The sequence below is a fragment of the Camelus dromedarius genome, chromosome X (genome assembly GCF_036321535.1).
Source record: "Camelus dromedarius isolate mCamDro1 chromosome X, mCamDro1.pat, whole genome shotgun sequence".
In the NCBI taxonomy this organism is placed as follows: domain Eukaryota; kingdom Metazoa; phylum Chordata; class Mammalia; order Artiodactyla; family Camelidae; genus Camelus; species Camelus dromedarius.
The window spans coordinates 60,119,227-60,135,199 of record NC_087472.1 but is presented as its reverse complement, the minus strand read 5'-3'; the positions used below and the strand labels follow the sequence as shown (position 1 = coordinate 60,135,199).

General features: G+C 52.8%; 3 protein-coding genes across 3 annotated transcripts; 1 reads left to right on the top strand and 2 right to left on the bottom strand.

Moving 5' to 3' along the window:
* Positions 1-544: 544 nt before the first annotated feature.
* Positions 545-7,876, top strand: FOXO4 (forkhead box O4). Its single transcript, XM_010978753.3, has 3 exons — positions 545-1,562; positions 5,054-6,113; positions 6,442-7,876. Exons 1-3 carry the CDS (start codon positions 1,098-1,100, stop codon positions 6,447-6,449), a joined length of 1,533 nt encoding a protein of 510 aa, XP_010977055.2. The 5' UTR covers positions 545-1,097; the 3' UTR covers positions 6,450-7,876.
* Positions 7,877-8,330: 454 nt separating this feature from the next.
* CXHXorf65 (chromosome X CXorf65 homolog) lies at positions 8,331-10,595 on the bottom strand. The gene is given in 6 exon segments (XM_010978754.2): positions 8,331-8,450; positions 8,675-8,781; positions 9,219-9,287; positions 9,609-9,743; positions 9,946-10,032; positions 10,160-10,595. Coding segments are annotated over 6 exon segments (543 nt in total). The 5' UTR covers positions 10,185-10,595.
* Positions 10,596-10,704: 109 nt separating this feature from the next.
* Positions 10,705-14,379, bottom strand: IL2RG (interleukin 2 receptor subunit gamma). The gene is made up of 8 exons (XM_010978755.3): positions 14,216-14,379; positions 13,839-13,992; positions 13,430-13,614; positions 13,091-13,230; positions 12,536-12,698; positions 11,892-11,988; positions 11,568-11,637; positions 10,705-11,237 (listed from the first exon to the last, which is right to left on the bottom strand). The coding sequence occupies exons 1-8, from the start codon at positions 14,328-14,330 to the stop codon at positions 11,052-11,054; spliced, it is 1,110 nt and encodes a 369-aa protein (XP_010977057.1). The 5' UTR covers positions 14,331-14,379; the 3' UTR covers positions 10,705-11,051.
* Between the last annotated feature and the right edge of the window lie 1,594 nt (positions 14,380-15,973).

Here is a 15,973-nt window from a genome sequence, read left to right as displayed (position 1 = left end):
TTGTTTATGTTCCCCAAGCCCTCCACCCAACTCCTCAACACGCATACAGCCTATTTTCTAGTCCAGTTCCTTGCTTCTCGCTTCTCGGTTTTCTGTTTCTTGCAGAGATCGCATTTTTTTCCTTTTGCCCTCTTCTGCCTGAAAGAGGGAAAGGTGTAGCATCTCTCAACGCGGTCATCCAGGCGACCCCTAATCACAAGGGAGGAGGTGGGAAGGGAGTAAGAGGAGGAAAATGATTTTTAAAGAAAAGAAAAAGTCCGCAACGACCTCTAAGGATTAAAGTGCCACCTCTCTATATCCTGCCACGCCGCTCTCCTGCCTCCCTTATCGGGCTCCTGGCAGCGAAGTAGGACGGGAAATGTAGTCCTCAAACCCGACCAGGGTGGCACGGCTGAAGAACTCGGTTTCCCAACCGGCTCTCCAGGCGCGTGCGCAGATGGCTGCCCCGGCGAGTGGTAAACAGAGACGTCAGGCGGGGGCCGCTGCTTGGAGCAAAACAAAAGGGAAACCCGGGGGGCGGGGGGTGGGGGGGTTGATAGGGGGATCGGTGCGGGAATTCGAGAGGCCGAGGCGGCGGGGACTTGGACCCGGTTGAGAGTCGGGGGGAGGGAAGAGGCGGAGGGAGGGGGAAGCAGGGGAGGGGCAAGTGACGCGAGGGAGCGGGGCGTGGGGGAGGGCAGTGATCCGGGTGGAGGAAATTTGGGAGGAGTGTCCGGGGGGCAGCAACTTAAAAGGGGGAGGGAACTGCGGCTAAGGAGACGTTCGGTGATGGGAGCGCGATGTGTGCATCAGGTTTAAAAGAGCAGGAAGCTGAGTGAGAGGTTGGGGAAAAAGTGTCTTCGCTAGGCGGAGGTTACAGGTGGTGTCTCGGAAAGAGCTCCGAGGCTGCAGGCAGTAGTGGAGAAGAGGATCAGAGAACTGTGTGGAAGGGACAGCTTAAGGGCTAGCGTCCTGGGGCGAGGGGGAAGTTCGAGACTTTCTGAGGACTGGTAGGAATGTGCCTCCTGGCCCTCGGTGCTTCCCCCCTGGGGGGAGGCATCGCGAGGTACGGTGGCAGGCTCCTCTGAACGCTGAGCGCCGGAGGTCCAACTCCACGTATGGATCCAGGGAATGAGAATTCAGCCACAGAGGCTGCCGCGATCGTAGACCTCGATCCCGACTTCGAACCCCAGAGCCGTCCCCGCTCCTGCACCTGGCCCCTTCCCCGACCAGAGCTCGCTCCCGAGCCATCCGAGTCGCCCGAGGTGGAGTCAGGTCTGGGAGAGAAGGTACACACGGAGGGGCGCTCGGAGGGGCGCTCCGAGCCGACCCTGTTGCCCTCCCGGCTCCCAGACCCGGCAGGGGGCCCCCAGCCCGGGATCCTGGGGGCTGTAACAGGTCCTCGGAAGGGAGGCTCCCGCCGGAATGCCTGGGGAAATCAGTCATATGCAGAACTCATCAGCCAGGCCATTGAAAGCGCCCCCGAGAAGCGACTGACACTCGCCCAGATCTATGAGTGGATGGTCCGCACTGTGCCCTACTTCAAGGACAAGGGTGACAGCAACAGCTCCGCAGGATGGAAGGTAACTATGACCCCCTTACCTCCGTCCCAATACCCGTCTGCCCCTGAGCCCTCCAGTCTCCTTACTGCTACTCCTTTTACACCCCTACCCCAGAGATCCACCTTCAGTCGTGAATTAGACAAACATTTACTTAGTCCATAGTATATTCCATGCTCGGTGCTTGATGCTGGAGGATCATAAATGAATAAGACACTGTCCTTGCCCTGGAGAAAATTGAATTCTCTGCTCACTGCTCAACACTCCCAGTACTTTGGCTTGGGCTGCCCCAAACACTTATCCCCACAGAGAAGTCTTTATCCTATGTACAGCAGGAACTGTGTGGATTCCCTGCAGGAACCTAGCCTTCCCTCCTCCCCCACCTCCCACCCCAACACCTTTTCTCCCATTTCTGTGGGGTTACTTGGATTCCCTGCTTGCCTCTCAACACCTCAGGGTAGAAGTACTATTCTAGAACTCTGCTACCCAAGAAGATGGAGTGGAGTGGCAAAAGGTAAAAAGAGCGATACCCAGGGGGTAAGGTAGCTGATCCTGCGCACTGAGAAAAAACAGGGTGTGGGGGGCTGTGAGCGACTGTCTGTCTCAGTTTACCCTATATAATGCCAAGAATATCTCCCTGGTAAGGGGCTCTCCAAGTTGTGGGGGGAAGTTTTCACTCCCTGTTGAGGAATATTCGTGAAAAAAAAGATAGGGCTCTGATGGGAGAGCACAAGGTTGGGAGTTCCTTGGCCTTCCGTGAAGAAACTGTGAGGAGAGATCTCACTAGATGCTCTGAAACTTGTCCTGAGAAATATGGGGCTCTGATCACGAAATTGGGGTGCTTCAACTCCTATCGAAGTCTTGGACACTGGTAAGTGGTGAGATCAGGATGCAAGGAAATACAGAGGATCAAATGAGCAGAGGGTCTTACCTGAGGTGTAAGAGATCAAGGGATCAGATCTGCAGTATCCCTAGGGGTTGGGCAGAACAGAAAACGGGACAGCTGAATGAGACCCTTGGCACTATTTCTGGGTAGACTGCCACGCCACAGTCTCAGCTCATAAAGAGCTCCCCTCCTTGGACCCAGCCTACACAGCTGTTTTTCTTTTCCCTTAGGTTCATTTTCCAGGGTAGAAGAAATAACCATGAGTTGTTAGTTATGCTGTGGGAGTGTAGTCCCTCCTTATAATTTATACTTATAGGGGGGTTTTTTTGTTTGTTTACAAAGTAATTAATTTTTTTATTTTATTAGTCTTTACAGCAATTCCGAGATTCCTCATTTGACAAATTAATTAGGAGACTCAGGTCTAGAAAGCTTAGGAAACTTGCCAAGATCAATAGAATGAGAACTTGAACTCAGGTCTAAGCTCTTTCTGTTAATCCATGCTGTCATAGAATAATGGCAAAGCCAAATCAGGCCAAGTCTGGGGCCTCCAATGCTCTCACCTCTCACTCCCCACCCCTGCCCTGGTCCAAGGTAGCCTCAAGCCTGAACTGGCTTCCCTGGTGATGGGCCAAGGTTACTACCACCCCACCAGGGGGCGGCACTCACATAGAACAAGAAGGCTTAGTTTAGGTGGTTAGGGGAACAGTGTGCAGTCACCCCTCTTCCAACAGGTAAGAATTATAGGCTTCTAGGGAGCCGATCTTTCCAGGTAGGAGGCTGTACCACGTACTAGTTCCAAGGTCTAAAGAAGAGGGGATGAACAAATGGGCCTCACCGGTACTGAGTAGTAGGGAAAGGAATGAGCCTTCTCAATAGACCCAGAGTTAGAGGCTGCAAAAGGGTGGGGGGGAAATCATGGTGCCGGAAGTCACTGTGGTTCTCAGTTACTAAGCTCAGGCTGGATGGACAAGTGTGATTCCTTGAAGGAACCAAAAATACTAATGCAGCCAAAGTAGTTGGAGTGCCATTACTGCAGGGTCCCAGGGAGACAAGGAGTTCTTCAGCTAAAGAGCCCTGGAGCAAGAAGCTACTTAAGCATCTTTCCCCAGGCAAAGAGTCCCCTTATCTCCAGCATCAGTCTGAAACACATGAAGTGATTTCTGACTGTCCAAAGCTTCAGCCTCCTAGCTGCTCCAAGCCCTTCTGGGCTCTTCCCAAGTTTCTAAACACCAAAGAGCTTCATGTGGGAGGTCAAATGCCCCTAAGGTTGGAGATATTCTGCACAAATTCCTGAGAAGTAGGGGAAAGGAGGTAGGAAAGAGAAGGGAGGTTCTTGGGGGGGGGGGGCGGAGCCGGAGGGGGGCGGGACACAAAAGGATGGTGTAAGTAGCCTGAGGCAGCCAGTGAAAATAAGCTGCTCTGGGGGCCCAAGAAGCTGCGAATCTCAGCTCCCTGGGCCCCTGGGAAAAAATACTTATCTCTAGCAGAATATCTGCAGCGAGGGAGGAAGGAAGAACACAGCTCCTAATACCCAAGGCACTCAAGAGCTGACGGAGCCTCAAGGGGAGATTCACCATCTGTCACCTGAGGGCCACCCACCAATCAGGCAACAAATATTGATTATATACTGGGAGGTTGGCACTCTGAGGGGGGCACTGCTGGGGGCTGCCCACCTGGACAACGTGATCTGTGTCTTGGAAGTTACACTTGATAAGGCAGATTGCATGGAAATGAAGAACAATATACTATAGATTGGGCCTGTTTGAGGGGAACAGCTTTAAATACTGTACCAGAATTTTGGCTGCAGGAGTCAAGCCACCACTTCATAAAACGGGGCACTTAAGCTCGGTTTGGTCTTGATGAACTAGGAGAATTTTAGAGAGGGGAGATCCTTCCCCGGACCAGGAAGGCTGGAGGAATGTGTTTTGGGTATTCGAGGCACTAGGAGAAGCCTGGCCTGAATGTAGTTGAGGGTGTGCGTCCAGAAACTGAGAGAAATCGGAAAAAAAGGAATCTTCAAATCCTACAGAGAGCCAGGACCCAAATGCCCAGTGGGAGAGTGGAGCATCAGCCGTGCTGAGGTTCCAGCCCCTCAGCCTCTTCAGAAAACTGGCTTGGGACAGGGTGGGTCAGTCCTGGGCTGGTGTTGCGCCACTGTCCTGTCAACTCCACCCAAGCAGGCGCTCAAGGAAAGGGGTGGAGCTGTGGAATGCTCTTTTCCATCTGAGCCGAGTTCTTGCTGAACCCGGAGTGTGTCTTCCCGATGCTGGCCAGCCCCCAGAGACTTGGGAGGACTAGAGTGCTGTGAGCTTTTCGGGGGGGTGGGGAGGAGGGGCGCAGTGCCTTCTGAATTGGTGGTTGCTCGGGTTGTCTCCTGGGATCCCTGTGCAGAGAAGTCCGGAGCAGAGACCAAGCAGCTGGTCTTCAGGTGGGAACAGTGTATGGTCTCCTCCCCTACCGCCACCCTCCACTCCTACCCTGGCCTGTCTGCCCCTTGGATTTGACTAGCTTTGAGTTTCCAGGAATGTCCCTGCTGTGTCCCACCCAGCATCCTTGTAGACTGGACTGCTGGCCCCTGACTCCCCTCCATACATCTCATGCCCCTTTCCTGTTGCCTCTGCCCCTCCAGAACTCAATCCGCCACAACCTGTCGCTGCACAGCAAGTTCATCAAGGTTCACAACGAGGCGACTGGCAAGAGTTCGTGGTGGATGCTGAACCCCGAGGGAGGCAAGAGCGGCAAGGCGCCCCGCCGCCGGGCAGCCTCCATGGATAGCAGCAGCAAGCTGCTCCGAGGCCGCAGCAAGGCCCCCAAGAAGAAACCCGCTGTGCTGCCAGCTCCACCGGAAAGCGCCACTCCGAGGAGCCCCACTGGCCACTTCGCCAAGTGGTCGGGCAGCCCCGGCTCTCGCAACCGTGAGGAAGCTGATGTGTGGAGCACCTTCCGTCCGCGGAGCAGTTCCAATGCCAGCACTGTCAGCACTCGGCCCTCCCCCAGGAGACCAGAGCCTGAGGTGCTGGCAGAAGAAGAAATACCAGCCTCAGCCAGCGGCTATGCAGGGGGTGTTCCACCCACCCTGAAAGAAGATCTCGAGCTGTTAGATGGGCTCAATCTCACATCTCCCCATTCCCTGCTATCTCGGAGCAGCCTCTCCGGCTTCTCTTTGCAGCATCCTGGGGTTTCGGGCCCGTTACACACCTACAGCACCTCCCTCTTCAGCCCAGCAGAGGGGTCCCTGTCAGCAGGAGAAGGGTGCTTCTCAAGCTCCCAGTCTCTCGAGGCCCTGCTCACCTCTGATACGCCACCACCCCCTGCTGACGTCCTCATGACCCAGGTAGATCCCATTCTGTCCCAGGCTCCGACACTTCTGTTGCTGGGGGGGATGCCTTCCTCCAGTAAGCTAGCCCCGGGGGTCGGCTTATGCCCTAAGCCCCCAGAGGCTCCAGGCCCCAGCAGTCTGGTTCCCAGCCTCTCGATGATAGCACCGCCTCCAGTCATGGCCGGCGCTCCAGTCCCCAAGCCCCTGGGGGCTCCTGTGCTCACCCCTCCAACTGAAGCTGTAAGCCAAGACCGAATGCCTCAGGATCTCGATCTTGATATGTATATGGAGAACCTGGAGTGTGACATGGATAACATCATCAGTGACCTCATGGACGGGGACGAAGGACTGGACTTCAACTTTGAGCCAGGTACGGCACCCCATAATCACAGCAGCATCTCGCAACCTATACCCACTCCTTAGGGGCCCACCAGGCCTGTGATTTGAGCAAGGGGGAGATTTAGAACATGGCGGTGTCTGGGGCCCCTGGGGAATTGGAGGGAGGATGTCATATTAGAATGGCATCGTTTCCGGATGGGACCCCCCCCAGGCCCCTCAGTGCCTACCCCTACAAAGTAGCCCAGGAGAGGTGGGGGGAAGGGCTGTCTCTGTTTCCCTTGGTCTGAATCCTGATGATGGAAAGTCATCACACCGCAGACGAGCCTCTTACCTTGTCCTCCCATTTGTTCTTCCCACAGATCCCTGAGCCATGGCCAGAAGCTTTGTTCCCTGCATCAGAGGTGGAGCCAGGCGTGCCCATATTCACTCTTTACCCTTGACCCCTCCCCGGGAATTTGGGACCCTGCTTTAGGGCTAGGGTAGGGTCTGCTCACAGGGGTGTTGAGGAAATCATAAAGCTGCCCCATATGGGAACTCTAGGGGGTGGGGAGGGGGAGAGGGAGAGGGTTTATTCTCACTGTGCCAATTAGGGGGTAAGGCCCCCCTCTCAGGAGCCAGCCCCGGCTCCCCCCATCCCCACCCTCTAGGTCTTGCAGCAGGGGCAGGCAATGCTGTTGGAAATGCGAAGTCACCAGTGGCCTTACCCCTGCCTTTGGGAGCAGGATTTTTTGTAGAGTCTTATCTGAGCTGGTCCAGGCTGAGTCCAGCCTGGGATTTTTATGCCGTGGCCCCTTCGGCCAGCGGTGTGGGGTTGGGAGGGGGTTAGTGGGGACCTAGAAGGGCCAAGGTCTGAGCACTGGAGTAGCTCACCAGGCCAAATCCCCCTTGGAAGGCTGCAGATAACAGAAAGGCTTTTTATAAACTTTTAAAGAAATATAAACACAAATCTAGAGATTTTTAACAGTGGCAAGGTGCTAGTGATGGGGAGAATGCTTTTTTTCTTTCTGAAGGCTTTGTCATAGTGACATGATGTAAACACTACAGACATTACTACGGGAAACAGAGGGGAAGTGACAGAGAACTCCAGGCCAGCAGGGTGCAGGGAGCAAGTGTGGACTGGATCTAGAACAAGGTCTGTGCAGCACTAGCTTGGCGGTACCCTGAGGAAAAGCTAAGCCAGGGCCTCTCGTTCTGTCACCTTGTGCCTGGGAGTGTGTGGCATTGGGGTGCAGCCACCCTCTCACGTGACCCCCTGTGGCTTAGTGCTCCAGTGGGAGAGTGCGTTGAAGGCCTGGAATTAGTTTGTGGCCTGGGAAGGGGGTGGGAGGAGGGAGAAGAGGAGGGAAGGATTTAGGGTGGTAAAGTTAGGCACAGAGACCTCCCTGTTCAAGGCCCCAGGCAGCTGTCCCTGCCCTTCTTCCCCTTGCCTGACTGCAGGGGTTATGTGGAAGTGTGTGTGGTAGCAGGCAGGGGGAGGGGCGGAACAGGGAAGGGGGAGCTGGGGAGCTTGGCTGAGGGTCTGGGAAATGAGCAGGGATGGAGGGGAATGTGGATCAGGTTTACTAGCACCTGCTAGGGAGGCCATCTGGGGCTCCTTCTCCACCCCAACCCCCAAAGCAGCCCCTCCCCCAGTCCCCTTTGCCTTGTCCCCTTCCCCCGCCCCTGCTGTGGGTTCCCATCACTTCCTGTGTCAGCGCCTGGCCTACCCAGATTGTATCATGTGCTAGATTGGAGTGGGGAAGTGTGTCAAATCAATAAATGAATAAATTCAATAAATAAATGCCTATAACCAGCTCTGGTTTTTGCTGCCTCACTGTTCTTGGATAAGGAGGGGAGGGTGGGTGGTAGGGACTGCCCAGAGGCAGACCGGTGGGGGGTGGGGGAATTTCAGCCGGGGACTGAGGTGGAGTGTGGTGGGGGGAGGGAAGATGCTCAGAAGTCACCTAACCCCAGCAGGAGTAGGCGGGCTTCGATAGGCCTCCCAAAGGGAGGTAGTCTGGTTGGAGAAGACCCCACCCCCTACTCTGTCCCTCAAAGGCTCATTGTACTGGACTTCGCTGTCTTTCCTCGCCCCCACAGCCCCCACCCATGTGCTGGTCCCTGCCCTCTCCCGCTGCTCCTCCCCACCGTTAGAGCCTCCTCAGTGCTGGGCGACTTAAGCCTTGGTGCAGATAACTGGGAGAAGTCTTTCTTGAAAACAGGAACCCCACGTTCAATCCCACTAATTTCATACCTAGTATTACTGCTCTCACTTGGTCACTTTATTTGGTCAGCGATATTTATCCCTCCTAGTGACAAAGTCCACTCTATTCTTAAGGATTGGACCCCTGCGAGTGGGCCCCTCTTCGTCTGATCGTCCTGATCTGGACTGGAAAAGGAAAGGGTCAGTGAGCAGATAAAGAAGTCCCTTTGCATGGCAGCTTGCTTCAAACTAGGGCCAAAGGCTGGACAAAAGAGGTTAGAGGCAGGTCTTGGGAATGGGTGTTGGATTTGGAAAGGAAATTCATCCCAGAAGGCCGGGGTAGAGGAGCCTTGGGTTGGCTGGGGCGGGGAAGGAGGTTGCTGGGAGAGACCACATTTGGGAAGTCTTACTGGGGGGTTCATGGAGGAGTCAGTTGAAACAATTCTTCTGGCTTCTTGGCTTCTAAGCATTTTCATTTGGTTCCTCTCCAGGACTTCACATTGTGTACGCAAGGCATCTAGGAACCAGGAAAAGGCACCCCACCACCACTGAAAACTAGAGACCTTACCTACCCATCCTGTCCTTCCCGCCATTCAAATGATCCCTTGGAGTAACCGAGCCGAAAGCTACGCTTTGCTCTCTTCAGCAGAAATTGGGACACCCAGACTCCAAGAGAAAAGGATGAAGGGAAAGATGGAAATGATGTGGTGGTGATAGGGAGGTGTACTGAGGAGATGGTTGAGAAATGGTGAGGAGGGGTGAGCAACACACGCACACTCCTCCTGGTTTGAGCTAAACATCCCTCCTAAAGCGGACCTCAACCCGATCCCCCCTTTCCGAGAATCCTGTGACCCAACCTGCTGTATTCTAGCAGTCCCACCTGCCCTATATTCTCCATCACCTAGCTGTGTACAGTACTATCTGTGTTCCTCCTTCCTCCATCATACTCCTTACCAATTAGCTCAGGTTCTGGATTCTTCAGGAGGGGCACAAAAGCTCGGTAGATTTTCTCAAATCGAGTTCCTGTGAACACAGCAGTATGCACTCCCCAGCTTCCCGTCACCCAGTCTCCAACCTTCCAAAGCCCAAGATTTCAGGACTTTCACAATCAACACTACCTTGAACTGGTGTCCCTTATTTCCTCCCCTCAGGTCCATCCCTAGGATCAGGTGAGGGGCAAAGAATGTGCTAACCTACCCATGGTCATAGTGGCAGTGCCCTTTCTTTGGCTGACTAGAGACGGTCTATTTGGAGCTGGTTGAAGGTGCCTTATCTGAAGGACAAGGTTCCCAGGCCATCTCGAGGGCTTTGTTCTATCTCTAGGGAATGCTCCCAAGCCTCTACCTGGTGGCCCAAACTTCACCCTACAAACGTAGTAGGTGCTTCGAGCTGTAAGGAATTTGTTGGCATATTCTCCAGGGGTCTTCATCAGGAAAAGCAACTTCATGGTCCCCGTTTCATCGCACAAATCGATGGTGTCTGGAGGGAGGCCACAGGATAATTGGGGCAGCTAAGGAAGGAGAGTGGGAGCAAAAGGGGCCAGTGACCCTATCCAGAATGGGTTGGAGGAAGCTGTCAAGATTCAAGAAGCTCTCCTTTTGCCATCAGGAGGACTCAGGGGCTGGAGATGACCCTACCACTTCTGACCCTTGGGCATCAGTCCCCTCCCCACACTCCTCACCTCTTTTCGGCAGCCCCAGTTTACGGCGGGTATAAAGCAGCAACAGGAATACAGAACAATTAGTATTGGCCAGAAACTGCTGATCATCTGAGAAGAGATGGGATAGGGTGATGTGGCCCTTCTCTAGGTAGACACCATCCCTGAGATCTCCATTGCCCTCAAACACCCCTCACCCTCAGCCTAGACTGGATGCCAGCTCTGTGGTACTCCTCACCTCCATGTTTGATAAAGATGAACATGCTCTCAAGATCTTCTCACTCTTCGGAGGCAGGCTTGATGATTCATGGCAGAAGGAGGGAGTGTTCTAGGGGACTTGGGGGGCCATATGGGCCCATAAATTTGGGGGACCGGAGAGGCAGAGGGATTACATTGGCCCAGACTGGGCAGAGAGGAGAGAGCTATTGGCAGCTGCAAACAACCAGCATCCCTAGGGGTGGGGCCTGAGCCTGCAGATGAAGGATTATGAGGTCAGAAGTGGTATGTGTGGCAGAAGAGGGAGAAAGGATAAGGCGAGAAGAATCTGGGTAGGGTCTAGAAAAGGTTGGTTGGCAATGGGGGCAACATGGTAAATCTAACTCTAAGCGGCCCCTCAGAAGGAGCGCAGGACACCTAGAGAAAAGTAAGTTTCTGGCCCAGTCTTCTTTTCTAGTGAATTTCTACTGCCTCCACCACATGAGTCCACGTATCCATTCCCTGGCACCAGGCCTCCCACCCTCACTGCACCCCCGTTTCCTTTGCTCCCCGCCCCAACAACAGACATTCTTGAGGATTCTCAACAGAAATTTTATTTCCCATTGATTCTGGAACAACTGAAGGGTAGATGGAAAGAGGGAGGGCGGGAGGGATGGACATAAGAAGCAGTCCTCTGAGGAGGAAGAGCTGGGTTGGGGGAAATGAGATACCGGGCCATGTCGGGGGTAAAGGGGCAATTCTCAAGTAGGAGATATTGAATGAGGGGGCAGCTGGAGGGGGCACAAAATTCAAAATCAGCCACGGAGGGTGGGGCACAGGGTGAGGGGAGTGTTGGACCCAGGCTAGTTGGATGAGGAGAAGTTAGTACAGTTTAGGGCTACAGGACTGTCAGGGTTGCTGTAGGGTTTCAGGGCTCAGGTTTCAGGTTTCAGGGTGTAACATGGGGGAGCCCAGTAGGGGCTGCGCTGGCTGCAGGGGGAGCCCCCAGGCCCTTCCCCTAGAGTCTTTCCTTTGGGGGCAATCTCACTGACGTGGCAGAGCCGCTCACTGTAGTCTGGCTGTAGGCTCTCCGCCAATCCCTTAGAGACTCCACTCCAGGCCTAAAGACAGATATCGCCAGGTCAGGGGTCAATTAGGAGCAGGAAGTGAAAGAGCCAGGCTCTGTGCCAAGGGAACTCTCACAACATCTGCAACCCCTGTGATTACAGAAGGGACCCGCACATACTTCTGGGCCCCCCATACCACTGTTTCTGTCTGCCTCACCCAACCTAGGATCTGTCCTTCTGTGTGTCTTCCTCCACTAGCCCATCCCCCAATTGCTGGCCACATCCTAACTGTTAGTGCAGCCCCTCTCCAGCCCCCATACTCTGTCTAGCTGGCAGGCAGCTGGCAGTTGACAGACTGCAGTCAGCCTATGACAATGCGCTCACCGAAAAGTTTCCGTGGTATTCAGTAACCAGATCCTCTAGGTTCTTGAGGGTAGGAATTCGGGGCATAGTCCTGAGGGGGAGAATGAGGGAGCAGGGGAACATCGGTTATGCTCTTTTATTCCCCTTCTCTCAGTTCTCCCATCTGGAGTGAAGTGATTCTGTGTTCTCTGTGCTGGCATCTTCCTTCCATCACCGTGACCACTTGGATGATCCCTCATTCCTTACTGTCCTGCCCTCTACTCCTGGAGACCGGGTGATAACCCTCCTCTACTCTTCCCAGCCACCCGCCTCCCACCTCATTTTGCCAGGATTCTGAAATCTCACCGTTCCAGCCAGCAGTACACACAGATGAGGCTAACAATCAACCCCATGGAGCCAAGGGGGATAAGCACAGCTTCCAGTGCAAACCATAAAGGATTCTCTATAGAAAAGAAAAAGGGAAGAGACTGAACAAATGTAGTGCCCCTACTATGTGCCAAGATTTAGAGCCCCCACTTGGTGCCAGGCACTGTGCTATACACTTTCCATAGACTGAATGCTCAGAACTCCTGAGAGGGGGGAGCACTTACTATCTGCATTTTACAGATGAGGAAACAGAAGAAAGGAGGTGAGTGATGTGCCCAAGGTCAAAGAGGTGGTCAGTGGCAGAGGCAGCTTTCAACCCTAGATTTGCCTGGTTCCAAGGCCATCTTCACCAGGAAGGCTTTCTGGGAATGCTGAAGGCAAATCTACATTCTATACCCTCTTTGACTACCCCTCAGCCTCCTCCTCCTCCCTCTATCTTCCTACTCTAACACACCAGTCCCACCTTACACAGAAAATCCCTGCTTTCTGGGGGTTGGCGTTGCACACTCAGTGAGGGGAGATGGGCCACCAAGTTTGAGGGAGGTAGAACAAAAGATAGTGGTGCTAGAAAGGTTGAGGGTACTGGGCTCATGGGGTGGGGTGATGCCTTAGACTCATTTTACCCTTTGAAGTATTGCTGCCCCAATGGATTGGGTGGCTCCAGTCACTCCAGTGCTGAGCACTTCCACAGAGTGGGTTATAGCGGCTCCGAACACGGAACGTATAGAATTTCTGCGCATCCACACTAGGCAGAGAGAAGCTTTGTCTGTGGTACACGGATTGTTCCTTGGGAGAGAAAGAGGGCGAGGGAAAGATGGGTGTCTATACAAGTAGGGAGAATTTAAACTGCTGCCCCCCAACCCACCCCATGTCTTCTTCCAGTTCTTCCTAGTTTCTCCCTCTTCCCTTGACTACTCAAGCCACTCTGCTCCCTTCGCTGACTAGACTTGAATGCCTCCTCTCCAGACCCCCTTGAAGGCTTCCTTTTGTTTACTTGCCTGTCTGGTATTGGGAAGAGTAGGGGTAGGGAAACCTTAAGGAAAACTCACTGGCAATGATAGAGAAAGGAGTTGGCGGAGGGTGGAAGGTGGGCAGGGGAACTGGGAGGCAGGAGTTTGGCTGATTGAATCCTTTTATCCCCACTTGCTTGGCCTTCGCCACTATCCCCATGCACTCACAGTCCAGCCTCGGTCCCGGTCACTCCGGTACTGCACCAGGTGCTCCAAACAGTGGTCCAAATATCTGTTGCTCCAGCTCAGTTCCAGCTGGGATTCACTCAGGTTGCGAAGTGTCAGATTCTCTGGAGCCCAGGGGATCACTGGAGATATGTGTGCGTGTGTGGTCAGTCCCCTGGCCTAAACAAGTCAGGATCCTGAAGGTAGTGCCCCTGACCCCTCCTCCCTTCCCCATCCCATCCCTCACCTCCCCTCTTCTGCCCAAGTACTCTTATGGTGAAAGAACCCCATTCCATATACTTCAATTCCTCCCACTATCCCTTGGCCCCCTTTCCAAATTACCCAGATCCTGCAGTTTTAGCATTTGTTCATCCTGCCTCCTGGGTTCCTGTGGATCCTGGAGGTGGACAACAAATGTTTCGTAGAGACGGATCTCCTCTTTCCCCAACCAACAGCCGGAAGTGATCCCTTCAGAGAATAGATAGTGGCCACACTCCTGGACTTTACCATCGTCAGGGTTCTTGTACCTGGAAGAGGGTTTAAAGGCAGAATAACAGTGAGGTAAACTTGAGTACTACAGATTTGCACAGCCCAGCCTCAGCTCCTCTGAACTGACTTAGGACTTACCCCACGAGAAAACAGTGGGGAGCCTGGGAGGCTGGCTACCCTCCTTCTTGGTCCCCACGCAGTCTCTCATATCTAACCCACCTCCTCTCCCTCTTCTGTGCCATCCCCTCTTCCCTTCTCTTACCAATAGTGCAGAGTCAGGTTGGTGGGCTGGGGCTCGGAGCTGCTGTTCCAGGTGCAATTCATGTACTCAACATTGAACACGAAACACTGAACCTTTGGGAGGGGCAGAGTGGAAACGCTGAGGGTCCCGGAGGGTGTAGAGGTCAGGAAGAAACCTAGGTGAGGGAGAAAAAGAAGTGGGGGAGGGGAAGAGAAGACATGATGGTCAGCAGAAGCAACAGCCTGAGGCCGGGAATCTTTTTCCTCTTGCCCTCCCCCACAGTACTCTTAAGTTCTACCCACATCCTTCTAATGTCCAGTGGCAGGTTCCAGATTTCTGTACGACCCCTTCCTACAGCCTCCCTTCTCACCAATACCCTCCAGTCCCAGGTTTCCCACCAGTTGTGCTGTCTTCATTTCCATTGGGCGTGAGGACTGTGGGGTTCAGCCCCACCCCCAGCAGAGGCAGCTGCAGGAATAAGAGGGATCTGAGTGGCAATGGTGGCTTCAACATGGCGCTTACTCTTCGTTCCCTGGGTGTAGACTGTGTCAGGAACCCGGGCCCCTTACCCACTACCCCTCCCCACCCACACATTTCCTTCTGTCATAACTTCCGGTGGAAAGAACCTTAGAAACCAGGGCTTTACAGAGGGTGTGGCGAATGTGTGCTATGACACAGGCTAAATCCTCTGGGAGATTAGGTGTTAATCTAATCTGTAGGTGTAACACCACCACTGTAACGTGGTGTTAAGTAGAGACTAAAGTGGGGTATCCAATAATGTCACAGACTCAAGAATCCTCAGACTACCTAGATCCTGGGAAGGATTTATCACCACCACCACCACCATTCCCAACCACCTTCTCTTCTAAATCATTTTATCCTGTAGAGTGGAGGGTCTGAACTCTCCCCACCACATCCTATGCTATGCTTCTTCCTTGGCGTAGTCACCTTGAAACTTCTATCAAAGCTCTACCATCTTGGCTGGATGGAAAATACAGTCTTGGGTCTTGTGGGCACGTCTATAGCTACCTTTCCTCTGACCTAATTCAAACCAGAATATCCACCCTTAGCTGTTGTTGGAGCTGGGTCCCTGTTGAGACTGGTAAGGAAGCTGGGACTTAGAAGTAGATTCTGGAAATAGTAGAACAGATACTAGCTCAAACTCCTTATCTTTGCCTGAATCTGCTTCTCTTCCTTTGTCGATATCTCAGTTAATGGTATCATCACCGTCTCAGTCACCCAGACTTGAAACTTCAATGTCATCTTCAATTCCTCCCTCTCTCTCACCCTGAGAATCCAATCAGCTCTACTACTTTGTGTTCCTCCCAGCAGTGTCCTCCTTTCCATGATCACAGTCACTGTGCTAAACCATCCTTTCATTCTCTCAACTCATGATTATTACTAGAACTCCCTTTCTAAAGGCCCCCTGCTCTCTCATCCATTCTTCATTCTGCTGTCAGATTTATCTTCCGCCAAACAGAGCTGATTTGAGACACTAGTTACAGGAATGGTTTCTTTAGTAAACATTTATCGAGCCTTTAATATGTGCCAGGCACTGTGCTTAAGTTCTAACTCACCCTAATTTTCTGAGGGTTAAAATTCCTCAGGGTTAGCTCAAATGTTACCTCTTCCAATGTTTTCCTCTTCCCCAATCAGAATGAATTTGTCTTCCGATTGTGATTCAATGGCATTTTGTTACTGTTACTTTTATTTGTTATTTGCTAGTTTTATTGTTTTAAATTTATTTTGGGGGGTGATTAGGTTTATGTATTTATTTAATGGAGGTACTGGGGATTGAACTCAGAACCTCATGCACGCTAGGCATGCACTCTACCGATGAGCTATATAGCCTTCCCCTATTTATCGTTATTTGTTATTTTTATTATAGCACTGTCTTTTCTCTAAAAGGCCATACATACCATCATAGAAAGGGTATCGAGAGTCAAGAAAAAATCCTGGTCTCCACTCTGTTATTCAATAGCTGTATGATATAGGGCAAGTGAACTTCAACCACAAAATGGAGACAGTAATAACCCCTAACTCATGGGGTTTTTTGCGGATTAAAGGAGGTAATGTCTGAAAAGCATCTGACACTTAGTAGGTGCCTCTTTAGATAGAGCAAGGGTTCTTAACCTGGAGTTCACCGACACTCAGAG